Source organism: Eimeria tenella, genomic scaffold (genome assembly GCF_000499545.2).
Source record: "Eimeria tenella Houghton genomic scaffold, Eth_scaff28, whole genome shotgun sequence".
In the NCBI taxonomy this organism is placed as follows: Eukaryota; Apicomplexa; class Conoidasida; order Eucoccidiorida; family Eimeriidae; genus Eimeria; species Eimeria tenella.
In genome coordinates this window covers 221,858-245,480 of record NW_013542676.1, presented here as the reverse complement: position 1 = coordinate 245,480, position 23,623 = coordinate 221,858, and the positions used below count along the sequence as shown (strand labels likewise).

The 23,623-nt window shown below is 46.1% G+C and overlaps 5 protein-coding genes across 5 annotated transcripts; 2 read left to right on the top strand and 3 right to left on the bottom strand.

The window, feature by feature from the left end:
* Nucleotides 1–134: 134 nt before the first annotated feature.
* On the top strand, nucleotides 135–3,006 carry ETH_00012360 (uncharacterized protein; the record flags this gene model as incomplete). Its single annotated transcript, XM_013375474.1, has 3 exons — nucleotides 135–446; nucleotides 886–1,225; nucleotides 1,517–3,006. 3 exons carry the CDS (start codon nucleotides 135–137, stop codon nucleotides 3,004–3,006), a joined length of 2,142 nt encoding a protein of 713 aa, XP_013230928.1.
* Nucleotides 3,007–5,237: 2,231 nt separating this feature from the next.
* Nucleotides 5,238–7,756, top strand: ETH_00012355 (GDA1/CD39 (nucleoside phosphatase) family domain containing protein, putative; the record flags this gene model as incomplete). Its single annotated transcript, XM_013375473.1, has 3 exons — nucleotides 5,238–6,351; nucleotides 6,905–7,649; nucleotides 7,750–7,756. The coding sequence occupies 3 exons, from the start codon at nucleotides 5,238–5,240 to the stop codon at nucleotides 7,754–7,756; spliced, it is 1,866 nt and encodes a 621-aa protein (XP_013230927.1).
* Nucleotides 7,757–9,273: 1,517 nt separating this feature from the next.
* ETH_00012350 (uncharacterized protein) lies at nucleotides 9,274–9,855 on the bottom strand (the record flags this gene model as incomplete). The annotated part of the gene is made up of 1 exon (XM_013375472.1): nucleotides 9,274–9,855. One exon carries the CDS (start codon nucleotides 9,853–9,855, stop codon nucleotides 9,274–9,276), a length of 582 nt encoding a protein of 193 aa, XP_013230926.1.
* A 2,079-nt stretch (nucleotides 9,856–11,934) lies between these two features.
* On the bottom strand, nucleotides 11,935–17,744 carry ETH_00012345 (nucleolar GTP-binding protein, putative; the record flags this gene model as incomplete). The annotated part of the gene is made up of 12 exons (XM_013375471.1): nucleotides 11,935–12,308; nucleotides 12,511–12,607; nucleotides 13,006–13,131; nucleotides 13,614–13,792; nucleotides 13,999–14,086; nucleotides 14,357–14,667; nucleotides 14,868–15,060; nucleotides 15,404–15,493; nucleotides 15,834–16,069; nucleotides 16,762–16,924; nucleotides 17,125–17,322; nucleotides 17,718–17,744. 12 exons carry the CDS (start codon nucleotides 17,742–17,744, stop codon nucleotides 11,935–11,937), a joined length of 2,082 nt encoding a protein of 693 aa, XP_013230925.1.
* Nucleotides 17,745–21,968: 4,224 nt separating this feature from the next.
* ETH_00012340 (uncharacterized protein) lies at nucleotides 21,969–23,258 on the bottom strand (the record flags this gene model as incomplete). Its single annotated transcript, XM_013375470.1, has 1 exon — nucleotides 21,969–23,258. The coding sequence occupies one exon, from the start codon at nucleotides 23,256–23,258 to the stop codon at nucleotides 21,969–21,971; it is 1,290 nt and encodes a 429-aa protein (XP_013230924.1).
* Between the last annotated feature and the right edge of the window lie 365 nt (nucleotides 23,259–23,623).

The window sequence follows — 23,623 nt, the reverse complement described above, 5'->3', positions numbered from 1 at the left end:
TTTATTTGGCATTAAAAGTAAAAACTTGAATTGAAGGAGAACTTTGGGGCTCATGTGTGCCTTTTTGAACCCCGCTTTCCCCCAATTCGCATAATGCTGCACAGACTCCACCTGCTGCAGCTTTCCGCAGCCCCATGAGCTTCCCAGGCCCCATTGCGCCCCCCTGGGGCCCCCCGAGGCTCTTGGGGGCCCCCCTGGACCCTCGGAGTGTCTGGGGCGGGGCAGCAAGGGCGTGGGGGGGCCCCCTTGAGGGGGGCCCCCAAGTGGGGGGCCCCCCCCAGGGGGGCCCCCCAGTTGGGGGGCCCCCGCAGCTGCTGCTGCAGCCGCAGGGCAGCTTTCTGAGGGTCTCGCAGGCCGTGCGGTGGAGCAGCGGGGGACTTGTGGTTGAAAGCCACAGCGCCAGCACCCAAGTTTTGTGTGCAGTGAAGGAGTTTGCTGCAAGCCAGGTTAGGAGGGGCTTGCCAGTTTGTTGACTAAGTCCTAGTGGACCTGCTGCGCAGTGCCTCCACTGCAGCAGCAGCAGCAGCAGCAGCTGCTGCTGCTGCTGCTGCGGGGGAGATGGGGCGGTGAGGGCACAGGGTCTATGCAGCAATTCAAGTGCAGCAGTTGTGCATAGGAGGCGAGGAGCTTTTAAAGAAGCAGCTGGGGAAACAAAATACGCAAAAATGGAAAATAAAATCTAAAAATAGAATAATTAATAATGGGAAAATAATTAAAATAAATAGTAGAAGTTGTTGTTTGCGAGGAGAAAGCCCGCGCAGAAGCAAGCTGTACATACACCGCAATCACTTTCTCACCTTTTGGGGGTGCATGCATTTCGCAGCAGCAGCAGCAGCAGCAGAATTTATTTAATTAGCAGCACTTTTGTCTTTTTGTTTGTTTCAGGGGAGCCACTGTGCCAGCGCAGCAGAGAGGGGCCCCCGGAATGCTTCGAGCAGCAGCAACAGCAGCAGCAGCAGCAGCAGGGGTCCCGTAGGCAGTTCACAGCAGTGGGGGGCCCCCATAGAGGCCCCCGAGGGGCCCCCGGGGCCCCTTTTGGTACCTTTTGTGGCAACTTCTGTTGCTGTCTGCGCCCACGTCAGCAGCAGCAGCAGCAGCACGCAGTCAGTGCAGTTCCTAAGGAAGTTCGAGGTGGTCCAGGCTGCAGCAGCTAGCAGCAGCAGCAGCAGCAGCAACGGCAGCAGCTTCTTGGGCACTAGGAAGGGGGGGCTCAGAGCTGTTGAAGGTTCGTCGTTTTGTAGCTGCTGCAGCAACCAATGTTGCTGCTTCTATTTGCTGCTTCTCTTTGCTGCTTCAGCCACAAGTAACATGATACTTTACGTTATTTGTTTATTCAATTATTTTATTTTGAATATATTGCTGCTGCTAATATGAAATTATCTTTTAGCAGCAATAATAAAGTGAGAAACCACATTGCTGCTGCTGCAGTGGCCCCACACGTGCTGCTGGATTAGCCGCGCAAATTTTCTCTTTGCTTCTGCTGCTGTTGCTGCTGCTGCTGCTGCTGTTGCTGCAGGGACACCTCTCACTCGACTACGCAGCCGCCAAGGAGAAGCCCTTGGCGACAGAGAGGCTGCAGCAGCACTGCCCCCCATCCTAAGCCCTGCAGCAGCAGCAGCAGCAGTTGCTGCTGCTGCTGCAGCGCCTTGGCAGCCACTGCAGGCTACTGAGGGCGGCGAACTTCTACCGGAGAGTGCAGCAGCAGCAGCAGCACGCGCAGCAGCAGCATCCGCAGCAGCAGCAGAAGCTGATACGCCGCCTGAGGATGTTTGGAGCGCGCATGCAGCGGATGAGCAGGAGGCAGCAGCTGCAGCAGCAGCGGATGCGTTCCCCCAGAAAGACACAACAAGGGCAAGTAACGAAAAGAAAACAGAAGGCAGTTCAGCAGCAGCTGCTGCTGCAGCACCAGCAGCAGCTGCTGCTGCAGCAGCACGCCGCCGCAGCAAAAGGGGGAAGCCCCTGCACCTCTCCTCAGTGCGCACTCTCAAGGGGCCCTCAGCATGTTTGACTTTGGGGGCCCCCCCAGCAGCAGCAGCAGCAGCAGCAGCAAAGAAAGTGGCAGCAAGGCCTCGCCAAGCAGCAGGAGTCGTTTTTTCTGACCAAGTGCCTGCTGCTGCTGCTGCTGCTCGAAAGAGCAGCAGCTTCCCACAGCCTGGGGGCCCCCAGCAGCAGCAGCTGTGGCCCTTGCGCTACTACACTACAAGCTCTACAGCTGCAGCTGCTGCAGCAGGAGGGCTCAGGGGCCCCCCAGGGGGGCCCCCAGGGGCCCCCTTGGGGGGGACCCCATGGGGGCCCCCAGGGGGGCCCCCTGCAGCAGGCAGCAGGGGCCCCCGTCACATGAGTACTGCAGAAGCTTATTTTGGGAGGGTACCGGAGGGTTCTGCAGATTTTAAGAAGCTGCTGACGCAGAGGAGAGCAGCAGCAGCAGCAAACGGAGACAGCAGCAGCAGCAGCAGCAGCAGTAACAGGAGCAGCAGCAAGGAGACAAAGAGGAGGAGCAGCTGGTGGGGGAGGCGGAAAGGAGCTGCTGCAGAAGACGGGGAAGCTAGAGATTTGCATGCAGCAGCAAAAAATGAAAAAAAGGAAAAAGATGAAAAGAAAAAAGATGAAAAGAAAAGAGAAACAAAAATAAATAAAAAACAAGAAGCTTATGGGCCTGGCGGGCGGTGGGGCGGGACGGAAGCAGCAGCAGCAATTCGCACCATGACAGCAGCAGGAGCAGCAGCAGCAGCAGCAGCAGCAGCACGAGCAGCAACAAACCCGGGGCCCCCGCCAGCCTCCTGGGTAAACCCACAGCAGCAAATGAACAGAGAAAGAATGGCTTTTAAAGGAGCAGCAACTTATTTAAAAGCAAAAGATAATAAAATAAATAATAATTGGAATGAAAAAGACTATTTATACTTCAAAGAAGATTCTGCAAAAGTCAAAAAAAGCCGCAGCTTTCCAGTGTCTTTTCTCGCAAAGTTGAAAAGCAAATTCACCAGATCCAAGTCTGCAAATGGATAAAATGCATTCTTAATTAAATTTAAATTCAAAATTAATTTATTTATTCAAAAAGGCCGCAAAATAAATAAATATGAACGAAAAAAAAACACGGCGAGAGAGCCAGGTGGCTGCGCTGAGGTGTACGTACACCCCGTGAGCCCGGTGGCTGCGCTGAGGTGTACGTACACCCCGTGCAGCGACACCAGGTGATAAATAATTCAAATTAAATGCAAATTAAACATTTAATTGTGGATTTAATCGAGCAGTTTGACTTTATGGAAATGCATGCAAAGTAATTGCATTTTCATTTACAGTTCTTTTTTCGAACGGGAGTTGCTGCTGCCGTGGTAGCTGCTGCAGCAGCTGCTGCTGCAGGTGCTGCTGCTGCAGCTGTTGCTGCTGCTGCTATCGTTGGCGCTGCAACTGTTGTTGCTTCAGCTGTTGCTGCTGCTGCGGCTTTTGCTGCAGCAGTTGATGCTGCGGCTAATGGCGTTGCAGGTGTGGATGCTGCAACTGTTGTTGGTGTTGCAGCTTTTCGCGTTGCTGCTGTTGGTGCTGCAGCTGCTGCAGCTGTTGCAGCAGTGCTGCTGCTGCTTCTGCAGCAGAAGCTGTTCCCGCTGCAGCTGCTGCCACAGTTTTTGTGTTCATCTATTAATAAAAAGGAAGTTTCATTTGTTTGTTTGAAATTGAGGTGTACAGACGCCGTAGATTGCCGGGATGCATTTATGTAAATGAAAAAGTCATTTAAAATTGAGTTCATTTCCTCTTTTATAATCAACCCTTTCAACGCGGCAGCAGCTGCTGCTGCAGCTGCTGCTGCAGCTGTTACTGGAGCTGCTGCTGCAGCTGCTGCTGCTGCTACGGCCGAAGACTGGTTTTCCCACTTGAATTCCATTTTCACTTTAAAAAGAAAGTTTCCCACTTGAACTCTATTTTATTTTTAAATGTAAATGGAATAAAAGGTTTTTAAATTTAAATGAAATAGAGGAGTTTCTGGCTTTTGAACTGCAGGCGAATAGCGGAAGCTTCTCCCAGGTGTACGTACACTCCATTTCCTCATTTGCAATCAGAAAAAAGTTTTCTCCATTTTTGAATTTGTGGGGACTTTTAAATAAACAAAAAGACTACTTAGAAATCCAAAACATCAAAAGAATTATAAATAACAAATAATAATTAGTTAGTTAATTAATTAAATACAAATTAATAAATAGCACATTTTAGTGCAGGCTTAGAGGCGCGTGCAATTAATTCTTAAAAGCGGAATGCAGCGAAAGTGTTTTATTCATCTTTTCGTTTTCTTCTGTCCCTATTGTTTTGTGAAGCAAAAGAGTTGCAAAACAGAAATAAATAGAAGTTCAGAAAAGGGAAAAAAGAATATTTTCGGAAAAACAAACAAGGGATTTTAAACTTTTTTGCTGCTGATCTACTGCAGTGTTGCTTCTGCTGCTGTCGCCTTTTGGTGCTGCTACTTCGTGTCTTGTTTCTGCTTTCTCAAAGTGCGTTTTTAAGAACTTGAAAAGCTGAACTTAATGAACTGTGTCTTGCGGCGAAGTCGCCAGCAGCTGCTGCTGATCATTTAAAAGACTTAAATTAATTTTCAGAAATTCTTTTTTCTCGAAGTAATTTCAAAGACCAAATTCACACGTATTTCGCTGTGGACTCGGGCGCCCTGGGGGGTGTCCCGGCAGGGGGGGCGGCAGTCCGCGGGCTGTCGGAGCTTTCTGGGCGTTTAATTCGAATTTAAATTTCAAATTCAACAGAAAAATTAAAAAAAATGGAATTCAAAAAGTGAATCTGCGGCGGCTGCAGGCGCGGGCGCGGGCGGGCCGCGAGGTGTATGTACAGCTGAGCATGCCGCCAACGCCACCACCCCGTCACTGAAATCCACTTTCTAAATGGAGGAAATAACTGCATTTTGGGAATCTTTTCGCATTTCTGGGACTAATTTGTCTTGGGAACTTCGAATATTCCCAGGATCGCGCCGGATTCTTGCAGTTGTTCCCTCGTTCCCGTGGAACCTGACCCGAGCTGAAGCCCGCGGCTTTTTCGCGCTTTCTTCTCCGTCGCTTTCTCTTCTAAAAGGTATCAATCGATTTCTTTCTTCTTTTTACTCGGGGATCTGCAGCAGAAGCTTCAGTTGCTGCTCCTTCCACCCCTCTTTTGCAATTTGCTGCACACATGTTCTGCTGCTGCGCCCGCGGCCTCCCCGCTTCCCACGCTGACTCACACCCCACCCCGGGGGCCCCTTAACTATGGCCCGCACCTGGGGGCCCCTCATCCTCCTTCTCTTCTTTTCGCTCCTTCGGGGGCCCCCCGCTGCTGCTGCTGCTGCTGCTGCTGCTCCCATAAAGAGGAAGGCAGTAGTAATTGATGCAGGCAGCACCGGCACTCGGGTGTATGTGTACAACTACAGCTACACCCCGCAGGGCCCCCAGGGGCCCCCCGGGGGCCCCCCTGGGGGGCCCCCCGGGGGCCCCCCCGCGCTGCAGGTGGAACTGCCAGCAGCAGCAACGAAGCGAATAAGCCCCGGAGTGACAGCTTTTGTGGACAACTTTGACGACTTTGGAGCAGAAGACCTGGAGTTGGAAAAAGAAAAAGAAAAGGAAAAAGAAAAAGAAAAAGAAGAAAAGAAAAAAGTGGCAACAAGTGGAGAGCAGTTTCACAGCGACGCAGCAGAAAGCCGCTCGTTTGGGGTGTACGTACAGCAGCTGCAGCAGTTCGTGTTTGATGCAGTGCCAGCAGCAGCAGAAAGAGCAGAGACTCTTCTTTTCTTCAGGGGCACCGCGGGGCTGCGCTCGCTGCAGCAGCAGCAGCAGCAGCTGCTGCTGCATGCAATCTGCAGCAAACTGAACTTGTGGGGCCTCAAGTTTGTCCCCGGGGCCTCCTGCGGTGTACTGACAGGTCACGAAGAGGGGGCCCTCGGCTGGCTCGCCCTCAACCAGCTCTTGGGGGCCCTCGACCCCCAGTTGCTCATGGTCACCACTAGCAGCAGCAGCAGCAGCAGCAGCAGCAGCGAGAGCAGCAGCAGCAGCAGCGAGGGCAGCAGCAGCAGCAGCGAGAGCAGCCGCAGCAGCAGCGATAGCAGCAGCAGCAGCAGCAGCAGCAGAGGGGAGGCAGCAGCAGCAGCAAATAGGAGAAGCACAGCAGCAATGATTGAAATGGGGGGAGCTTCAGCGCAGGTGGTTTTTGAGCTGCCGCTGTCGCTGCTGCCGGAGGAGCAGCAGCAGCAGATTTCGGGTGTACGTACACCCGAAGCTGAAGGGGGAAACCCCTTTTTGCTGCCAGTCAAAGGACATCCAGATTTAAAACTTCTCAAATTGCAAAACAAATATTTTCTTTTGTTTGCAAAAAGCTACCTCGGGCTCGGTAAGCTGCGGTGTACGTACACCAGCCGCGCATGCACCAGGTGTACATACACCGCAGACTTCTCGGGAATGCTATTTTTATTTATTTATTTATTTGTTTATTTTTAATTAATTTCGACTATTTTTTTATTTATTTCTTTGTTTATTTTATTTATTTATTCATTTATTTTATTTATCTATTTGTTTTTGATTTATTTACTTGTCCGTTAATTTATTTCCTTGTCCATTTTCTTTAATCAGAAAGTGCTGCTGCTGTTTTATTTCCTTTTATTTTCTTTTTGTTTCATTCAATTTATTTTTGATTTCGAAAATTCAAAAAACTTTTTAAATTTATTATTCTTCTTTTGAAATATTTTATTTCCGAAATTCCCGAAAACCATTTGAATTCCTGCATGCGTTTCCAGCCCCAAACCCTAAACCCTAAACCCTAATCCCCACCCTCTAAACCCCAACCCCAGCCCCTAAACCCCCAACTCTAAACCCCAAACCCCCCGGGAGCCCCTACTGCTGCCGCTGCTGCTGCTGCTGCTGCTGCTGCTGCTGCTGCTGCTCAGGGCGGCAGCTAGCGCTGGTAAGAGTTGCTGCGAGGAGTTTAAAAGAACATTACAAGTCCCAGGCCCTCCATTTGGAACTCCACCACAAACCCTTTCCAAATACGAACCCCAAAACCCCCAAACCCCAAACCCTCTCCTTCCCCCCAACCCAGGGGGCCCCAGGGGCCCCCGGGGCCCCCAGAGTCCCCGGGGCCCCCGGGGCCCCCGGGGCTCCGGGGCCCCCCAAAGCCCCAGGGGCCCCAGGGGTCCCTGGAGATTCAGGGGCCCCTGGGGATTCAGGGGCCCCGGGGGCCCCCGGGGCCCAGGGGGCCCCCGGGGCCCCTGGGGCCCCTGGGGGCGCTGGGGTGTACGTACAGCTGCCGTCTTCTCCGGAGTACGAAGCGCCTCTGTCTTGCTTTCCAGAAGATGTCACTTTTACTTTGGACTTGAGCAGCAGCCACTTCGTGATGGATGAGTTCATCCACAGCGACGCAAGTGCGCAGGGCCGCAGCAAAGGGAGCAGCAGCAAGCAGCAGCAGCAGCAGCAGCAGCAGCAGCAGCAGCAGCGGGCGGGGGTGGCGGAGGCACGCGAGCAGCAGCAGAAACAGCAGCAGCAGCAGCAAGAGACGCAGAATCAGCAGCAGCAGCAGCAGCAAGAGACGCAGAATCAGCAGCAGCAGCAGCAGCAGCAGCAGGAGGTGGAGGTTGTGGAGATGTTGAGTTGGGAGTTTGTGACTCGGGAAATGGATGAAATAAAAATAAAAAAGTTTGCAAAAGAAGAAGCAAAAAAAATAAAAAGAAAAACAAAAACCAAAGCCAGAGGCGCAGCAGACTTCCACGGCTGCAGGGCTGTGAGACTGCTGCAGCAATTAATTGTTTATTTAATTTATTTATTTTAATTTGTTTAATTTAGTTACTTACTTTATTTAATTATTATTTAATTTAATTAACTAATTTAATTTGATTTGACTTAATTCATTTAATTAGTTTAATTTGATTAGTTTAATTAGTTTAATTTAATTAGTTATATCCAATTTGATTGGTTTAATTTAATCAGTTTAATTTAATGAGTTTAATATACTTTAAGTAGTTTCGTTTGTTTTAATTTGATTTAATTTGGTTTAATTTGATTAATTTAAATTAATTACTTTAAGTTAAATTAATTACTTAAATTTAAATTAATTACTTTAATTTAATTTAATTATTATTGTTTGATTTCCATTAAATTAGATTAAATCAAATTAATTATATTAAATTGGTTAAATCAAATTTGATTTAATATAATAGATTAAATTGAATTAAATTGAATTAAATTAAATTAAATTAAATTAAACTAAATTAAATTAAATCGATTTAATTTAATTTAATTTAATTAATTTAAGTAATTTTATTTTTAAAATTAACTCTGGTTTAAAATCTCGTCTTTGGCTTCCTGTACTTCTTTCTTTATTGAATTTATTTTATTTTATTTGACAAATTTGCATTTAATTTAGTTCAATTTAATTTAATTGTATATAATTTTGTTTAATTTCATTTCGTTTAATTCAATTCCATATTAATTTATTCAGTTTCATTTGATTTGATTCAATTTAATTTAATTTAATTCAATTTAATAAATTTAGTCATTTTAAATTGAAACTCTTTTAGAGGATTTCACTTAATTGGGATTTGCTTCATATCCGATTTAATTATTTCATTTTTTGTTCATTTAAATTCTTTTCATCAAATTTGAACTAATTTAAATCAATTATTTCATTTTAATTAATAATATAATAAGCTTGAATTCAATTTAATTCGTTTTAATTCATTTTAATTAATTATTTAGTGAATTTTAGTGCATTTTAGTTCATTTCAACCCATTTATTTCAATTAATTTATTTTAATTAATCAATTTAATTTAATTTATTTTAATTTATTTACTTTAATTAATTAATTCTATGTTATTTATGTTATTTATGTTATTTATTTTATTTTCAGGATGTTGCAGCTTCTTGGGAGCCTCATGAAACTCTGCCATTTCCGCTGCCGCCCGAAATGCAAATTTACGCAACAGAAAATTATTTCCACTTTAATCAGGAAAGAATTTTAATTAATTACTTAAATAATTAAATAATATATAATTAATTAATTATTCAATTAATTAATTGATTAATCAATTAATTATATAATAATTAATTGATTAAATAATCATGTATTTTTTTAATTATTTAAGCAGCAGCACCGGTGTCGCTGCTGCAGCTGCAGCAGCTTCTGCAGCTGCTGCAGCTGCTCAGCGCTCGAATTAAAGTGTTTTGGCCTCAAACAAAAGCAAGAAAGGATCAAGATTTAGCTGCCGCAGCAGCAGCAGCAGCAGCTGCTGCTGCTGCTGCTGCTGCTGAAAACCATAGGATTTAATTGAAAGAAAAGAATGAAGTTTTGCGTTTTGTGTCTGCAGTATGTAGTCCAGGCCCCCACAGCCCCGCGCTTTTCTGTGTCTTCTTTTTTGTCGCGGGCGAAAACTCTTTGCGGATTAAAAGACTCCAAAGAAGTTTTGAAAAACATCCATGCCTCTGCAGCAGCAGAAAAGGCCCAGACGGGCTGCTTCGGGTCTGCTGCTGCTGCTGCTGCTGCTGCTGCTGCTGCTGCTGCTGCTGCTGCTGCTGCTGCTGCTGCTGCTGCTGCTGCTGCTGCTGCTGCTGCTGCTGCTGCTGCTGCTGCTGCTGCTGCTGCTGCTGCTGCTGCTGCTGCTGCTGCTGCTGCTGCTGCTGCTGCTGCTGCTGCTGCTGCTGCTGCTGCTGCTGCTGCTGCTGCTGCTGCTGCTGCTGCTGCTGCTGCTGCTGCTGCTGCTGCTGCTGCGTACATGCATCTGCAGCAGGAGAGGCACAAGCGGGCTGCTTCGGCTGGATGTCCGCTGCTGCTGCTGCTATTGCTGCTGCTGCTATTGCTGCTGCTGCTGCTGCTGGAGCACATATTCTGTAGCAGGTGTAATGCATAAAGTGTAATAAAATCCAAGAAAGAAGGCTTATAATACATTTAGAATGCATGCAGTGTCCAGTGTTTCCATTTAGATGCATCTTTGCATGCAAATGTTTCTAAATTTGAAAATTTGAGAAAGGAACTGTCTTTTTTGTTTTTTTTCCTTTTTGGAAATCCTTTCTACAGGCTGGTGCTGATGTCTCATTTTCTTTCCGACGTTCTTCAAATAGACGAAAAGCGGCAGCTGGCAGCAGTAAATGAAGTAAGAAATTAAAATGAGAAAAAAAAATTGACTTTGGGGTCGCGGCGACACCCCGCGGGGTGTACAAACACCCCAAAGCCAAAGCGGCGAACTGCCGACAGCAGTTTGAATTCAAAATAATTGTTTAAAAGAATTTAATTTAATAATTCAGCCTTTTAATTCATTTATGACTAAAAAATCAGTTTTGCATTTTTTCAGTGAACTAATCAACAGCTAATTGTGAAATAAGCGAAAATAGCGAAAATCCTCTGTTGCTGCGTGGGCACTTAGCTGTTTAATAATTAATTAATTAATTAATTAATTAACTAACTAGTTAATTAACTTATTGATCAAATGTTTGATCAGTGGTTGATTAATTAATTGGAAGATGCGTTTTATTGAAATGCTAATTAAATTGCTTATTTGAATTATTTACTGTGAATTATTTATTTTGAATTATTAACTTTCAAATGTTTATATCAATTATTAATTTTGAATTATTAATTTTGAATTATTAATTTTGAATTCTTGTTTTGCAGATTAACGGAAATGAAGTCTCGTGGACCACTGGCATTCTGCTGGTGCTGCTGCCGGACATAATAGAAAAGGAGCTGCAGGAAAAGCAGCAATTAAATGAAAAAGAAATGCAAAAAATGAAATTAAGAGAAACTCCAATTAATGAAATGCAAACAAAGGACTCTTCGCCTCTCCACGACGAGCTCTGAGGCCCCTCAATCGCCAGGTGTACGTACACCGCAGCGCATGCGCACGCCGCAGCGCAGCTGCGGTGTACGTACACCGCAGCGCAGCTGAGGTGTACGTACACCGCAGCGCATGCAAGCCGCAGCGGCCCCTGCTGCTGCAAAATTGCTTCCAAGTGGATTTATAGTCTTTAGTGAATTGCCGCGGACTTGTTGGGGCGGCGCTTAGCGCAGCGTTGAGGTGTACGTACACCCCGGGGAACTGAGGTGTACGTACACCTCGGCCAGCTGGGGTGTACGTACACCTTAGCTGGCCGACGCGCCTTCCCCGCGGTCAAATGAAGTGTACGTACACCGCGTCGAATTGAGGCCCGCACACATTTGAATATTCCAAAATAAAAGTTCCTCCGTCATTTAATTCGCATGCATGCACGCCCCACATTGCTGAGGTGTACGTACACCTCAGGGCCGCGCGGCCGTTCAGGTGTACATACACCTCAAGGCGGAGCGGGAAAGCGGCGGGCGCGCAATAAATAGGAAAGTGAAATGAAAAATTCAGATTTGGAAAAATAAATGAAAAGAATACTTTCATTTGTGTCGAAACGACAGGGAAACATTAAAAGAAATAAAAAAAAGAAAATAAAAACAAATGAACAAAACTCGTCTTTGCTGGATGTACACCCGAGCAGACGTCAACTTTTTTCGTCTTGTGTCTTCTTTCTCTTTTCTGTAAACTCTAGTTCTTAGAAAATAAAAAAACTAAATACATTTATAAATATAACTACTGCAAAATGTAAATAAGGATATTTATAAATACAATTAGAAGTATATCTAAAACTATCTTCTTGCGGAATAATTTGTACCGGAGCAAATGCAGGGTTTAGGGTTTGAGGGTTCTCTAGGATTTAGGGTTTAGGGTTTGGGCGCCTTAGGGTTAAGGGTTTAGGAAACCCTAAACCCTCGCGTTTTTGCGCCTGCGAGCAAACTAACCAGCAACTAAAAGCAAAAAGACAACTGAAACAAACAAAACAAAAAGCAAAAAACAAAGAACTAAAGAACAACAAAGAGAGGTAAAACGAAAAGCCCAAAGAGCAAAAAAGCAATTAATGAAAAAGCAAAGAAGTCGGGTCTGGAGGAAACCCTTTTTCGTGGGTTCATCTCTTGTTTGTTTTCCCCAAAGTCCTTTTTCCAGAAAGCATCCACTTCTGCTTTTTCACATTTATAAATCTGTCGGACTCTCCTTTTCTTCCTTTTAGTTTTTTGTCGATTTGTTTTTTCAACTTGAAGGCCTGAGCTGTACGTACACCTCCGAGTCTGCGCCGCTGGCCGCGCGCCACTGCGGACTCCTCGAGTTCTTCTTCTTCTTTCAGATCTTTCAATTCTCTTAATTCTTTTAATTCTTTTATTTCTTTTAACCCTTTTCTTTCTTTTAGTTCTTTTCTTTCTTTCGTTTCCTTTTCCCGAGACTTCACCAAACGCCGAATCTTCGCCCTCAGCTTTTCCCGCTCCGAGCCCTCCACCTCCATGCCTGCGCCCAAACCCTAAACCCTAAACCTTAAACCCTAAACCCTAAACCCTAAACACTCGGCTCTGAGCAAACCCCAAGCCCCAGGCTCTAAACCCTAAACCCTAGGCCCTCGGGCGGCGCGCGGGGGCTCAGAGGGGGGGGAAAGCGGCGGCCGGCGCCGCTGAAATCAGGGTTTAGGGTTTAGGGTTTAGGGTTTGCGGACTATCTGAAGCTTCTCGTTTTCTCTTTTGTCTTTTCACTCCATCCAAATTTATTTCTTCTTCCCTCAAAGCCCTCCGTGCTGCTTCCAGCTGGTGCTTCTGCAGCAGCAAAGCAGCAAAATAAAAATCCACTTATTTATTTAGAGTTAAATGAAATTAAAATGCAAATAAACAAATAAATAAAAAACAAATAATAAAATAAAATAAAAAGTAAAAATGGAAGTGAGATCAAAAAGGAAAAAAAACGAAAAAGACAAAAAAGAACTAAAAATGAACAAAGAGTCAAAAGAGCGAAAAGGAAAAAAAGCAAATAATAAAATAAAAATAAAATAGAAAATCAAAATAAAAAAGAATAAAAAGATAGTACAAAAAGAATCAGAAAAGGGCGAAAAGATGAATAAAGGGGGAGAAGAAACGCAGAAAGAAATGAAAGGGAAAAAAGAATTAAAATCCAACAACAAAACAAAATAAAATAAAATAAATAAAATAAAACTTACTGTCTTCTTAAGCAGCCGAGGTCCATTTCTTTTCTTTTTCAATTTTGCTTCCATTCGCTTTTGACTTATTCCTCTGTGCAGCCGCTGCAGCTTCTGCCTCACTGCTTTTAAGTTCGCGAGTTGCTGCTGCAGACAGCAACAGAAGCAGCAGCAGCAGCAGCACCGTTTGTTTCCAGCTGCAGCAGCAGCAGCAAGGAGCAGTCGCGCTTCTTTGCAGCAGCAGCAGCAAGCAGCAGCAGCATTTCTTTGGAGCACCAGCAACACACAACGCAACACGGTGGCGCAGCAGCAGCAAGCAGCAGCAGTTTTTTTCTGCAGCAGCAGCAGCAGCAGCAGCAGCAGCGGGGCAGCAGCAGCAACTAAAATACCAGGGGATTCCGCAGCACTTGTGATAAACAGCAGCAGCCACAGAAGCAGTGAGAAAGAAACCAGGGGACAGGAAAACAGTAAAGCAGCAGCAGCAGCAGCAGCAGCAGCAAGAACGATCAAGCAGCAGAAGCAGCGAAAAAACCAGAACAAAGGAAACTGCAGCAGCAGCTAGCAGTTGAGAAAACCGCAGACAAGCATTCACCCAGAACCCCCCAAACCCTAAACCCTAAACCCTAAACCCTCGCCTGAATCTGCTCCTGCTGCTGCTCCTCCTGCTGCAGCAGCTGCTGCTCCTCCTCCTCCAGCTTCATCAGCTTTTCTTTAATGTCGGGATCTAAAAAGTCTCCGATATTTTTTCCATTTAAGAATTCGGGTTGAATGTCATAACGCCATTCTTCTTTTTCCAAAATGTAGTCCTCTACAAGCAGCAGCAGCAGCAGCAGCAGCAGCAGCAGCAACTGCAGCAGCAGCAGCTGCAGCGACGCGGGCAGCCACGCTGCTGCAGCAGCTCCCCGAAGCAACCCCGCAGACCCGCCGCCTGCAGCGCAGGCCCTAGGGCTTGGCCCTTAGGGTTTACGGTTTAGGGTTTAGCCCTTAGGGTTTAGGGTTTAGGGTTTAGCGGACTGCGAATGTCGTAGTTGTAAACCCCAGGCCCTCCCTCTTCTTCTTCTATATCTCTTTCGAGCCGCCGCCGCGGCAGCACCACTCCTTGCTGCAGCAGCAAGAAGCAAATAAACTCGAGGGTTTAGGGTTTAGGGTTTTGAGAAGAAGCAACTTAGAGTTCACAAACTGCCAAAACCCTGAAGCAGCAGCAGCAGCAGCAGCAGCAGAAGCGGCAGCAGCAGCAGCGCCGGAAAGCCACCACCGGCAACGCAAAAGCACCAACGTATATGGAAACACCAGCAGCAGCAGTAACAGAAGCACCGCGAGCAGCAGCAACAAGACTAGCAGCAGCAGCAGCAGCAGCAGCAGCAGCAGGTACCTTCTTGAGTTCGATTTCTCTTAAAACGCTTTCTGGTATATTTGGCTTTCGCGGCTGCTGCACTGTAGAGACATGCAGCATTGCTGCAGCAGGTCCCTTGATGGCGAGCGAAGCAGCAGCAGCAGCAGCAGCGAGGGGCTGGTCGCCTGCTGCAGCAGCAGCAGCCGCAGCAGCAGCAGGGTCAGCTGCTGCTGCTGCTGCTGCGCGCCGCAGCAGCCGCTGCTGCAGCAGCAACTCGCAGGCCTTATTCTTTGCTTCGTCTAGACCCTCTCCAGTCAGCGTCGAAGTGGCAGCAATACACACGTCGGTCTCTGCAGCAGCAGCAGCAACAGCAGCAGCACATCAGCAGCAGCAAGAGCAGAAGCGAGAACAGCAACAGCAATGGCAGTAGAAGCAACAGCAGCAAAAGCAGCAGACGCAGGAGCTGCAGCAAGAGCAGCCGCAGCAGCAGCCATAGCAACGCAGCAGCAGCAGATACAGCAGCAGCAGCAGCAGCAAAAGCGCGGCGGACCCTTTTCCAAGTCTTTGAGGAGCTGCTGCTCCTCCTGCTGCAGCTGCTGCAGCGGGCGTTTGTCCGTTTTGTTAAGAATGAGAAGTTTTGGTTTTTTTTTAAATAAAACTAAAATGTTTTTGAAAAGTTGAATTTGCTGCTGCAGCGAATAGCCGCACTCTTCGCTCACGTCCACCAGAAACAGCACCACGCACTGCAGCAGCAGCAGCAGCAGCAGCAGCAAAATAAGTGAATAATAAATAGAGCAAATAACTAATAAATTGATTAATTAATTTAAGTGATTTAATTCATTAGTTAATCCATAAGGGAATAATTTCGAAATAATCGAAAAACAAATTTAAAAAAGCAGCAGCAGCAAGAGCAGCAAGAGCAGCAACAGCAGCAAACCACTCAGCAGCAGCCCAATTTAACGCAACTAACGAATTAATTAGCTGACAAGTACATCTATACATTTATTATTTACATTAATTAATTAATTGATCAATTTAATTATTTATTTGATTCAATTTAATTTAATTCAATTTAATTTAATTTACATTCAAATGCGTCAGCGCCGCCACGGCGAGCATTTCGATTAAATTTCTTTCTTCGAGAGGATGGTCCAAAATTCCCGGAGTGTCAATCACCTTAAAATCAAAAAACAAATTAATTAAAACAATTAAATGAATTAAAACTATTTCCTACTTGCAGCAGCAGCAGCAGCAGCAGCGGCAGAGCGGCAGCAGCAAAACAGCAGCGCAGCACGAGAGCAGCACCAAAGCAGCAGCAGCGCAGCCACCCATCAGCAGCAGCACCACAGCAGCAGCAGCGCAGCCACCCATCAGCAGCAGCACCACAGCAGCAGCAGCGCAGCCACCCATCAGCAGCAGCACCACAGCAGCAGCAGCGCAGCCACCCATCAGCAGCAGCAGCGCAGCAGCAGCAGCAGCAGCACAGCAGCAGCAGCAGCAGCGCAGCAGCACGGACCTGCCAGCGGGCGTAGAGGTGGTCGAAGTGGCCGACGAAGAGGCTCTTGGTGGTGAAGGCGAAGGGCTGGACTTCGACGTTGGCGTTGGAAAGTTTATTTACAAAAGAACTTTTGCCAACATTTGGAAATCCCGCGAGCAGCAAAGTTCGCTGCGCTGTCTCGACACTCGGCAGCCGCTGCAGGTGCTGCCGCACCTCCTCCAGGTACTCGAACACCTTCCCCAGCTTCTTCACCACTGCGCCCCCAAATGAACGCAAATTCGCCAATTTTATTCAAATTTATTCAAATTTATTCAAAACTAGTTCAAAAGGAATTCAAAACTTGCAAAAAAGATGCAGAAACCGCTGCGGAATGCACAGCTGCCGACGGAAACTTGAACTTCTCAAGTGGCATCTAGCGAGCGATCTGCGGCTGAAATGCAAGAGTGGAAAATATTTGAAATGATAAATGAAGAATAAAACTCAAGTTAAATCCGACAAAAAAAAATAGTTCAAATAACATCGAAGTCAGGCGCTGCACTGCAATTTGAAAACCGGAGCTGCCTGTACACCTGAACGCCGCCAGGTGTACAAACACCTCGAGAACCGGAAAAAAGGGAATTTCGCGTCAGAATGACGAGAAAAACGAATAAAACCCCGCGGAAACAATAAAACTGGAATAAATCTAGTATTTGCCATGCAAAATCTAGAAAAAAGCTCGACTCAAGACCCCAGATTCGCCAAGAGCAGTCTCGGCGAAAAAAGCGGTTTCTCCGACGCAAAAAGGCGGGAAAAAGCGGAATAAAAGCAAACCCGAAAGCAATAAAAGAATGGAAAAGATAAAATGAACAAATTGAGCGGGAAAAAAAAGAAAAAGCGACTCTTTTAGGGGAAAAGGGGGTTGTTTGCTCGCCTGTGCAATATCTGCCGAGAGCCGCGGTCTTGAGACACTTGGACTTGTAGAGGGAGTCGGAGTACTTGGAAATTGTGATGTATTCTTTGCAAATCTTTTCTATTCGATTTGCTGCAGCAGCAACAGAGCCCAGCGCCAACTTGTAGTGGTCTCTGTCGTACAAAATGTTCAGCAAGTCCCCGTAAAACGGATGCAGACTCTGCGCACGCACCCGCTCCACAGCTTCGCTGCTGCTGTAGCAGCAGCAGCAGCAGCAGCAGCAACGGCAGCAGCAGCAGCGGCAGCAGCAGCAGCAGCAGCAACGGCAGCAGCAGCAGCGGCAGCAGCAACAGCAGCAGCACCCCCACCACACCGCCACCACCCCCAGCAGCAGCAGCAGCAGCAGCAGCAGCGGCGGACCTCGAGTCTGGGAAAAAGGGAAGTGATTGCCTTCAACTTCTCGGTGAAGAACTGCGCAGCAGTTTTGATTTTGCGAATATAAAACTTGCGAATTAAATTGATGCTGCTGCGCTTGTGGATTTCCGTCGGAGTCTTTCGCTGCGTCTTGGAGAGGCACACGTCGATCAGGGCCCCCGCAGACAGCACCGGCGCCAGGTCCTGAGCCCCAAACCCTAAACCCTAAACCCTAAACCCTAAACCCTAAACCCTAAACCCTGAACCCTGGCTCGGTCGGGCCCTGCGCGGCGGGTGCGGGAGGGGGACGCCGGGTTTGCATGCGGATTTATGGGGGGAAGAAAGCCGGTTTGCAGACGCTACACCCTAAACCCTAAACCCTAAACCCTAAACCCTAAACCCTAAACCCTGGGCTCCAGGACAGGGAGACTAAACTCTCGGAAACCCTCAGGAGCGTTTAGGGTTTGGCTTCTAAGCTGCTGCCGGAGAATCTGCACTCTTTCTGAGCTGTTTCTTCGTAGAAGGAGCAGCAGCAGCAAATCTAGCAGCAGCAGCAGACCCACCAGCAGCAGCAGCAGCAGCAGCAGCTTGAAACTCACCTTGACCTTCAGTCCTCCGAGCTCCATTTTTGAAAATGAAAAAAGAAAAAAGAAATTCAAAAAGGTTTAGAGCTGCGCAGCAAAAACTGCAAAGAGTTTGTGGGGAGGGGCCCCAGCAGGCGGGGCGGCCGGCGCGGCCCCTGGATCTGGAGGGGAAAAAAGGCTCTAAATTGATTAAATAATTCAAATAATTCAAATCTTTTGAATTTAAACTCTTATATTAATAAAAGATCTTCAAAACAACGCGAAATCGAGAGAACAGCGCCCGCGGGGCCTCCGGCGGCTGCCCACGGGGCTGCAGACTCCCTAGCAGCATCGGCTTCTGGGGAAAAGGCGTTTTTCAACGCGATTTAGAGCTTAATATGCAAATTAAATTCAATTTCAATCTTTTTAAGTCCAAAATTAATTTTTTTGATCCATTTTTCGCCAAGGTTGCACACGCCCAGCTGGTGCTCAGGTCTGCCAAGTGTCGAGACACCCGAACACCGCCGGAACCAAACCCTCGAAACTCGAGTTAAAGCCTTCAACACTCAAAACTATTTATTTATTTATTTTCAATTCATGGAAAACTACGAATTTCCTAATATTGGCCGCTAAAATCCCAACTTCCCGCGCGCAAGGGCTCCCCCTGAGGAGGTCCCGTTCTGAAGTGGAAAAAATCGAGAAAAAGAATATCCGAAACTGCGCTTATCTTCCGCTAATTTCTTTTTTCATTTAAATTACCAAAAAGAATAGAAAATGGTTTTCAGAATTCGAACTTCTAGACTTCAAACTCTTCAGAATTCAAACGTTCTTAGAATTCAAACTAAATCTCGAAAGTTGAGTCGCGCGCGTCTGGGAAGCTAAAAGGATAAATAAATAATAAAGAAATGAGGAGTAATAATGAGACTAATCGCAAATATAAATAAATAGAATAAAAGAAATAAGAGAATAAAAGAAGTAAAAGAAATAAACGAATAAAAGAAACAAAGAAATAAATAAACTCGTCGAATTAAAAAGAGGAAATCCTCCAAAGAAGCTCGCGAAGACACAGGAGCAAAGGGCAAAAGGGAAAAAAGAATAAAAAGAATAACAGAAACAATAAAAAGAATAAAAAAGACAAAATGAATAAAAGAATAAAAAGAATGAAAAGGATAGAAGCAAACAAAGATTTCCAAAAAACACTTAACTAAATTTACTGCCGCGCCACAACAAACTTGAGAGGCAGCTGCATGCAATAAATGGATTTCAGAATAAATATTTCGAAATGCAAACTCTAAATAAAATTATTAATATAAATAACCATTTAATTGCACTTTATTCTCCATAAAAAGCACTGAATACACCACAAATAACTTCAACTTTGCATGTACAGCACCGCTTTGTCTCAATGTACGTACACCTGAACGCATGCACTCCACCCCAGGTGTACGTACACCCGAAGGCTACACTTTAGCACTTCACCGAAAACCCACTTTCTCACTGAAAGGCATTCTGCACAATTCCACATAGCATCAAAAGCATTTCATTTTAAAAAGTACTTTCTAAATAAACATTAAATGCACTTTATCATTAAAAAGCAATTCAACAAAAGCGCCAAAAGATGCGCCACATATATATATATATTTATATATATATACAATATATATAATATATATACAGACATTATGTCGCATATACCTAACACTTATATGTATGTATATATTAGATAATATATATATAATATGTATATGTATATTTATATTACCTATAATGGAATACACATATATATACATGCAATATATATAAACACACATAATGGCTGGGATATATAATAAATATAAATTAAATGAATATAAATGAATAAAAATAAACACACGGAAACATAATACACACAAACACATATAAATGCACATATATATATATATAATTGAACACACATAGAATTCATGTAAATACATATAACTCATATAATATAATCCATAATATGATACATGTAAATGAATATAAATGCATGCAACATAAAATGCAAATAAACAAACAAAACGTTCAAAACAAATAAATATTCTGGATATAATGTCAAACACGATAAATTGAAAATGTTCAAAAAGAAAATGCATAATAAGCATAAATAACAACATAAAAGCCAGTAAAAAAATAAAACATGAAACATTCAAGGGACCTTTCAGTGTATATACACCCCGCATTTGCAGAAAATGCCCTTTAAAGGCTTTTTTAAGAAGCCCTTTTAGGGAAAGAATTTGCAATTAATTTCTTTATTTCGAGCTTCTTTATAAGCTTCCCCTAGAGGGCACATTTGCCTAAAATGCGCTTCTCAATTCAAGTGTGCGTACACCCGAAAGGCGCCTCGAGTGGTCCCCGCATTCGGCGCTGAGGTGTACATACACCTCAAACTGACGAAGAAACTGCTGGGCATTTGCATGCAGAGGCACATTTTACAAATCCACATGAATAATTGAATAAATATAAATCAGCCAACACCCTTTTACATTGCATTTCGCCATCCATATATATACATGCTAAATTATACACATAAATATATATAGATATACATGTATTTATATACATATAAACATGTATGTATATACATGCATATAGATATATATGTATATATTAATATATATATATATATCTATATGCATGCATATTCATACATATATAGATACACATATATATATATATACCCATATATACATATATTTTTGTATGTACATAAATATCCATATGTATACGCATATATACACACATACATATAGTTGTTTATACATATATACATCTTCACATATATATATTTTGGACATATATATATATATGTATATATACATATATATACACTCATATATATATGCATATACATGTATATATATATATATAATAAAGGTACTTCTTATGGTTTTGGAATTTGTGTGCAGCAGCGACAAGAGAAAGAACTGCATTAACAAAGACAGCCAGTTCGAACTCTGCGGTGTACGTACACCTCACTGCACGCCTCCCAATCTGCCAATTCCGCAAAAACAAACCAAAACAAAAAGAAAAGTGCCATTTAATTTATTCGTTTTATTTATATTTTATTTGTTTTATCTTTTTTGATTATATTCCACGGAATTTGCTGGATAATGCATGCGCGGGACTGCTTTCTGGCCTTTTCCTTGCATGCACAAGCCCCCAGCTTTGCCCGCATGCATTCCGCATTTTATTTCATTTATTATTTTCTCAGTCCGAACTTTTCCAAAAAGTCCGAACGGGCAGTTCACATTAACGGGCAGTGCGCTGTACGTACACCCGAATGCATGCATGCACATATCCCACATACGCGTATAAACACATAAGTGCCGATACATGTATATGAATATAGACACAAAAGTATATTTTCGAGCATTTCTGAGACAAATACTTCTAACTAAACACATTTATTCATTTATAAACACATACTTCACATTTATTGCATGCGAAGTACAGCCGCGCGCACAGAAGCTCCTAAAGGCACTTTTCGGCTTTTTCCCTGACTGAAAAAAAGGCAAGCCGAGGGAAAGGATATTTGCAATCAAGTCCGACAAAGAAAAGATCCATTTTAAATGTATTTATGAACAATGCGTTTATCTGCAGTACACACTTAAAACGGATCTTGGAGTGTACAGACACCGCGGCCGTGCGCTGCGCATGCAGCGGGGTGTACACACACCCCCCCTCTGCATGCATGCGACACAGCGGAAATACAAATATATATTCAATATATTTATATCTTTCTTTCCTTCGCGGCCATTTCTCTGCACACTTCGTTTGGCCAACAGAGAAGATTGTCTCCGCACTTCGCCTTTTACTTTTTTGTTCTTTTTATTACTAGAGAACAAGACGCTTTCTTTTGCTGCTGCTGTTGCCGCCTGTTCCTGCGCAGCAGCAGCAGCAGCAGCTGCCGCTGCTGCAGCCGCAGCTGCAGCAGTAGTAGCAGCTGCAGCAGCAGCCGCAGCTGCGGCTGCGGCTGCTAGTAGCTCCATTCGCTGCATTCGCTGCAGCACGTGTGGCAGCCGCAGCTTCTGCTGCTGCTGCCCTTGCTGCTGCTGCTGCTGCTGGTTCTGCACTGTGCGCTGCGGTGTACAGACACCTCCAATCCAACAAATTAAGACCTTCCCTACGCTGTCTGTCTATACACCCGAAACTCATTTACACCCTCCCTACTCTGCCTCCAAACTTCAGCAGTTCCTGCTGCTGCTGCTGCTACTGCTACTGCTGCTGCTGGCACTTCTGCTGCTGCTGCTGCTGCTGCTGCTGCTGCTATATGGAGGTTCTGTTTTCTTCGTCGGATTCTTCTTCGTCATCACCATCTTCACTGGAGAAGGCATCTTCAAGTCTCAAGTCAACATCACCATCTTCCTGCTGCTGCTGCTGCTGCTCCCTCAGCTGCTGCTGCTCCCTCAGCAGCTTCTCCTGCTGCCTGCGGACCAATCCCTGCACGAACTCGGGAGTTATGATGGGCTCAATGTCACTGAGTTTGAGCATGTTGTCGTCTTCTTGCTGCTGCTGCAGCTGCTGCGAGGTGTCTTCTGCTGCTTCCCCACTGAGTTCCTCCTGGACCTTGTGCTGCAGCAGCAGCAGCTGCGCGTCTGCTGCTGCTCTGTGCATCACGGTTCCTGCTTCTGCGAACTCCTGCAGCCTCGTGGCACTGCTTGCTGCAGTTTGTGCTTCCCTGGCGGTCTGCAGCAGCTCCTCCAGCTGCTGCAGGAGCCGCTGCAGGTACTGCTGCTGCTGCAGCAGCCGCTGCTGCTGCGGGTCCGCGGGCGCGGCGGCGCCCTCGCGCGCGCCCGGCTGCTGCAGCTGCTGCTGCAGCTGCTGCAGCTGCTGCTGCAGCAGCTGCTGCTGCTGCTGCGCGTGGGCCAGCGCGTCTGCACTCTGGGCAATGTCGGACTCCACCAAATGGTAAAGAACAAATCTGCCCTTGAGAGAAGCAGCTCCCGCGAGTGTCTTGACACCCCGCGCTGCCCCCTGGAAGACCGCGCGAGCGAGTCTGCATGCAAAGGGAAAAGACTTAGTTTTGTTCAGAGTTTGGGACTCTTTAAAAGTAACTTCTAGAACTTTTTCCATGAAAAGTTGCAAGTCCTGGAGTTCCCCCAGGACTTGCATTGCAATCTTTTCTCCGGAGATGTTTTCGACGCTTTCGGGCAGCAGCAGCACGAGGCCCGTGAACTCTTTTTGCATGCGCTGCGCAGCAGTTTCGAGGTCTTTGTGCGCCTGCTGCAGCATTTCTGCTGCTGCTGCTGCGCGCTGCTGCAGGTGCTGCACCGCCTGCTGCTGCGCTGCTTCCCGCGAACTCAGCAGCAGCTCTGCTGCCTTCACTTCCCCCAAACAGCCCTCAGCAGCAGCCCACACTTCCTTGGCCAGAGCAGCAACTTCCGCGTCCGCAGCAACGACCGCAGCAGTGTCCGGCTGCTGCTGCTGCTGCTGCTGCTGCTGCTGCTGCAGCCGCCGCTCCTGCTGCAGCAGCAGCGAGAACTTCGCGAAAACCGACTCCTTTTTGGATATTATTCGCTGCAGCGTCCGCCTTCCTTGCGGAGATGCTGCTTCCATTCCGTCAGCAACAAGGAAGCAAAAAGCCTGCAGCAAATCGAGTTCCCCGCGCAGCTGCTGTACGTACACCCCAAGGTTCCCCACAGACCGCTCCCGAACTACAGCTTCCGCCAGCACAAGTCCGCTGCCCCACAAGTCCTGCAGCTGTTCTGCTTCCTCTGCGTGGAACTGCAGCAGCAGCTGCTGCTGCAGCAGCTGCTGCAGCAGCTGCTGCAGCGCCTCGCCCTCCGCCCCCCGCACCCCCGGCAGCGCCTGCAGCGCAGCGGCTGCTGCCGCCACGCTGCTGCGGCGTGCCTCGTGCTGCTGCTGCACCTGCTGCAGCAGCACCCCGCAGCCCCCCGCCACGTCTGCTGCTGCTGCTTGCC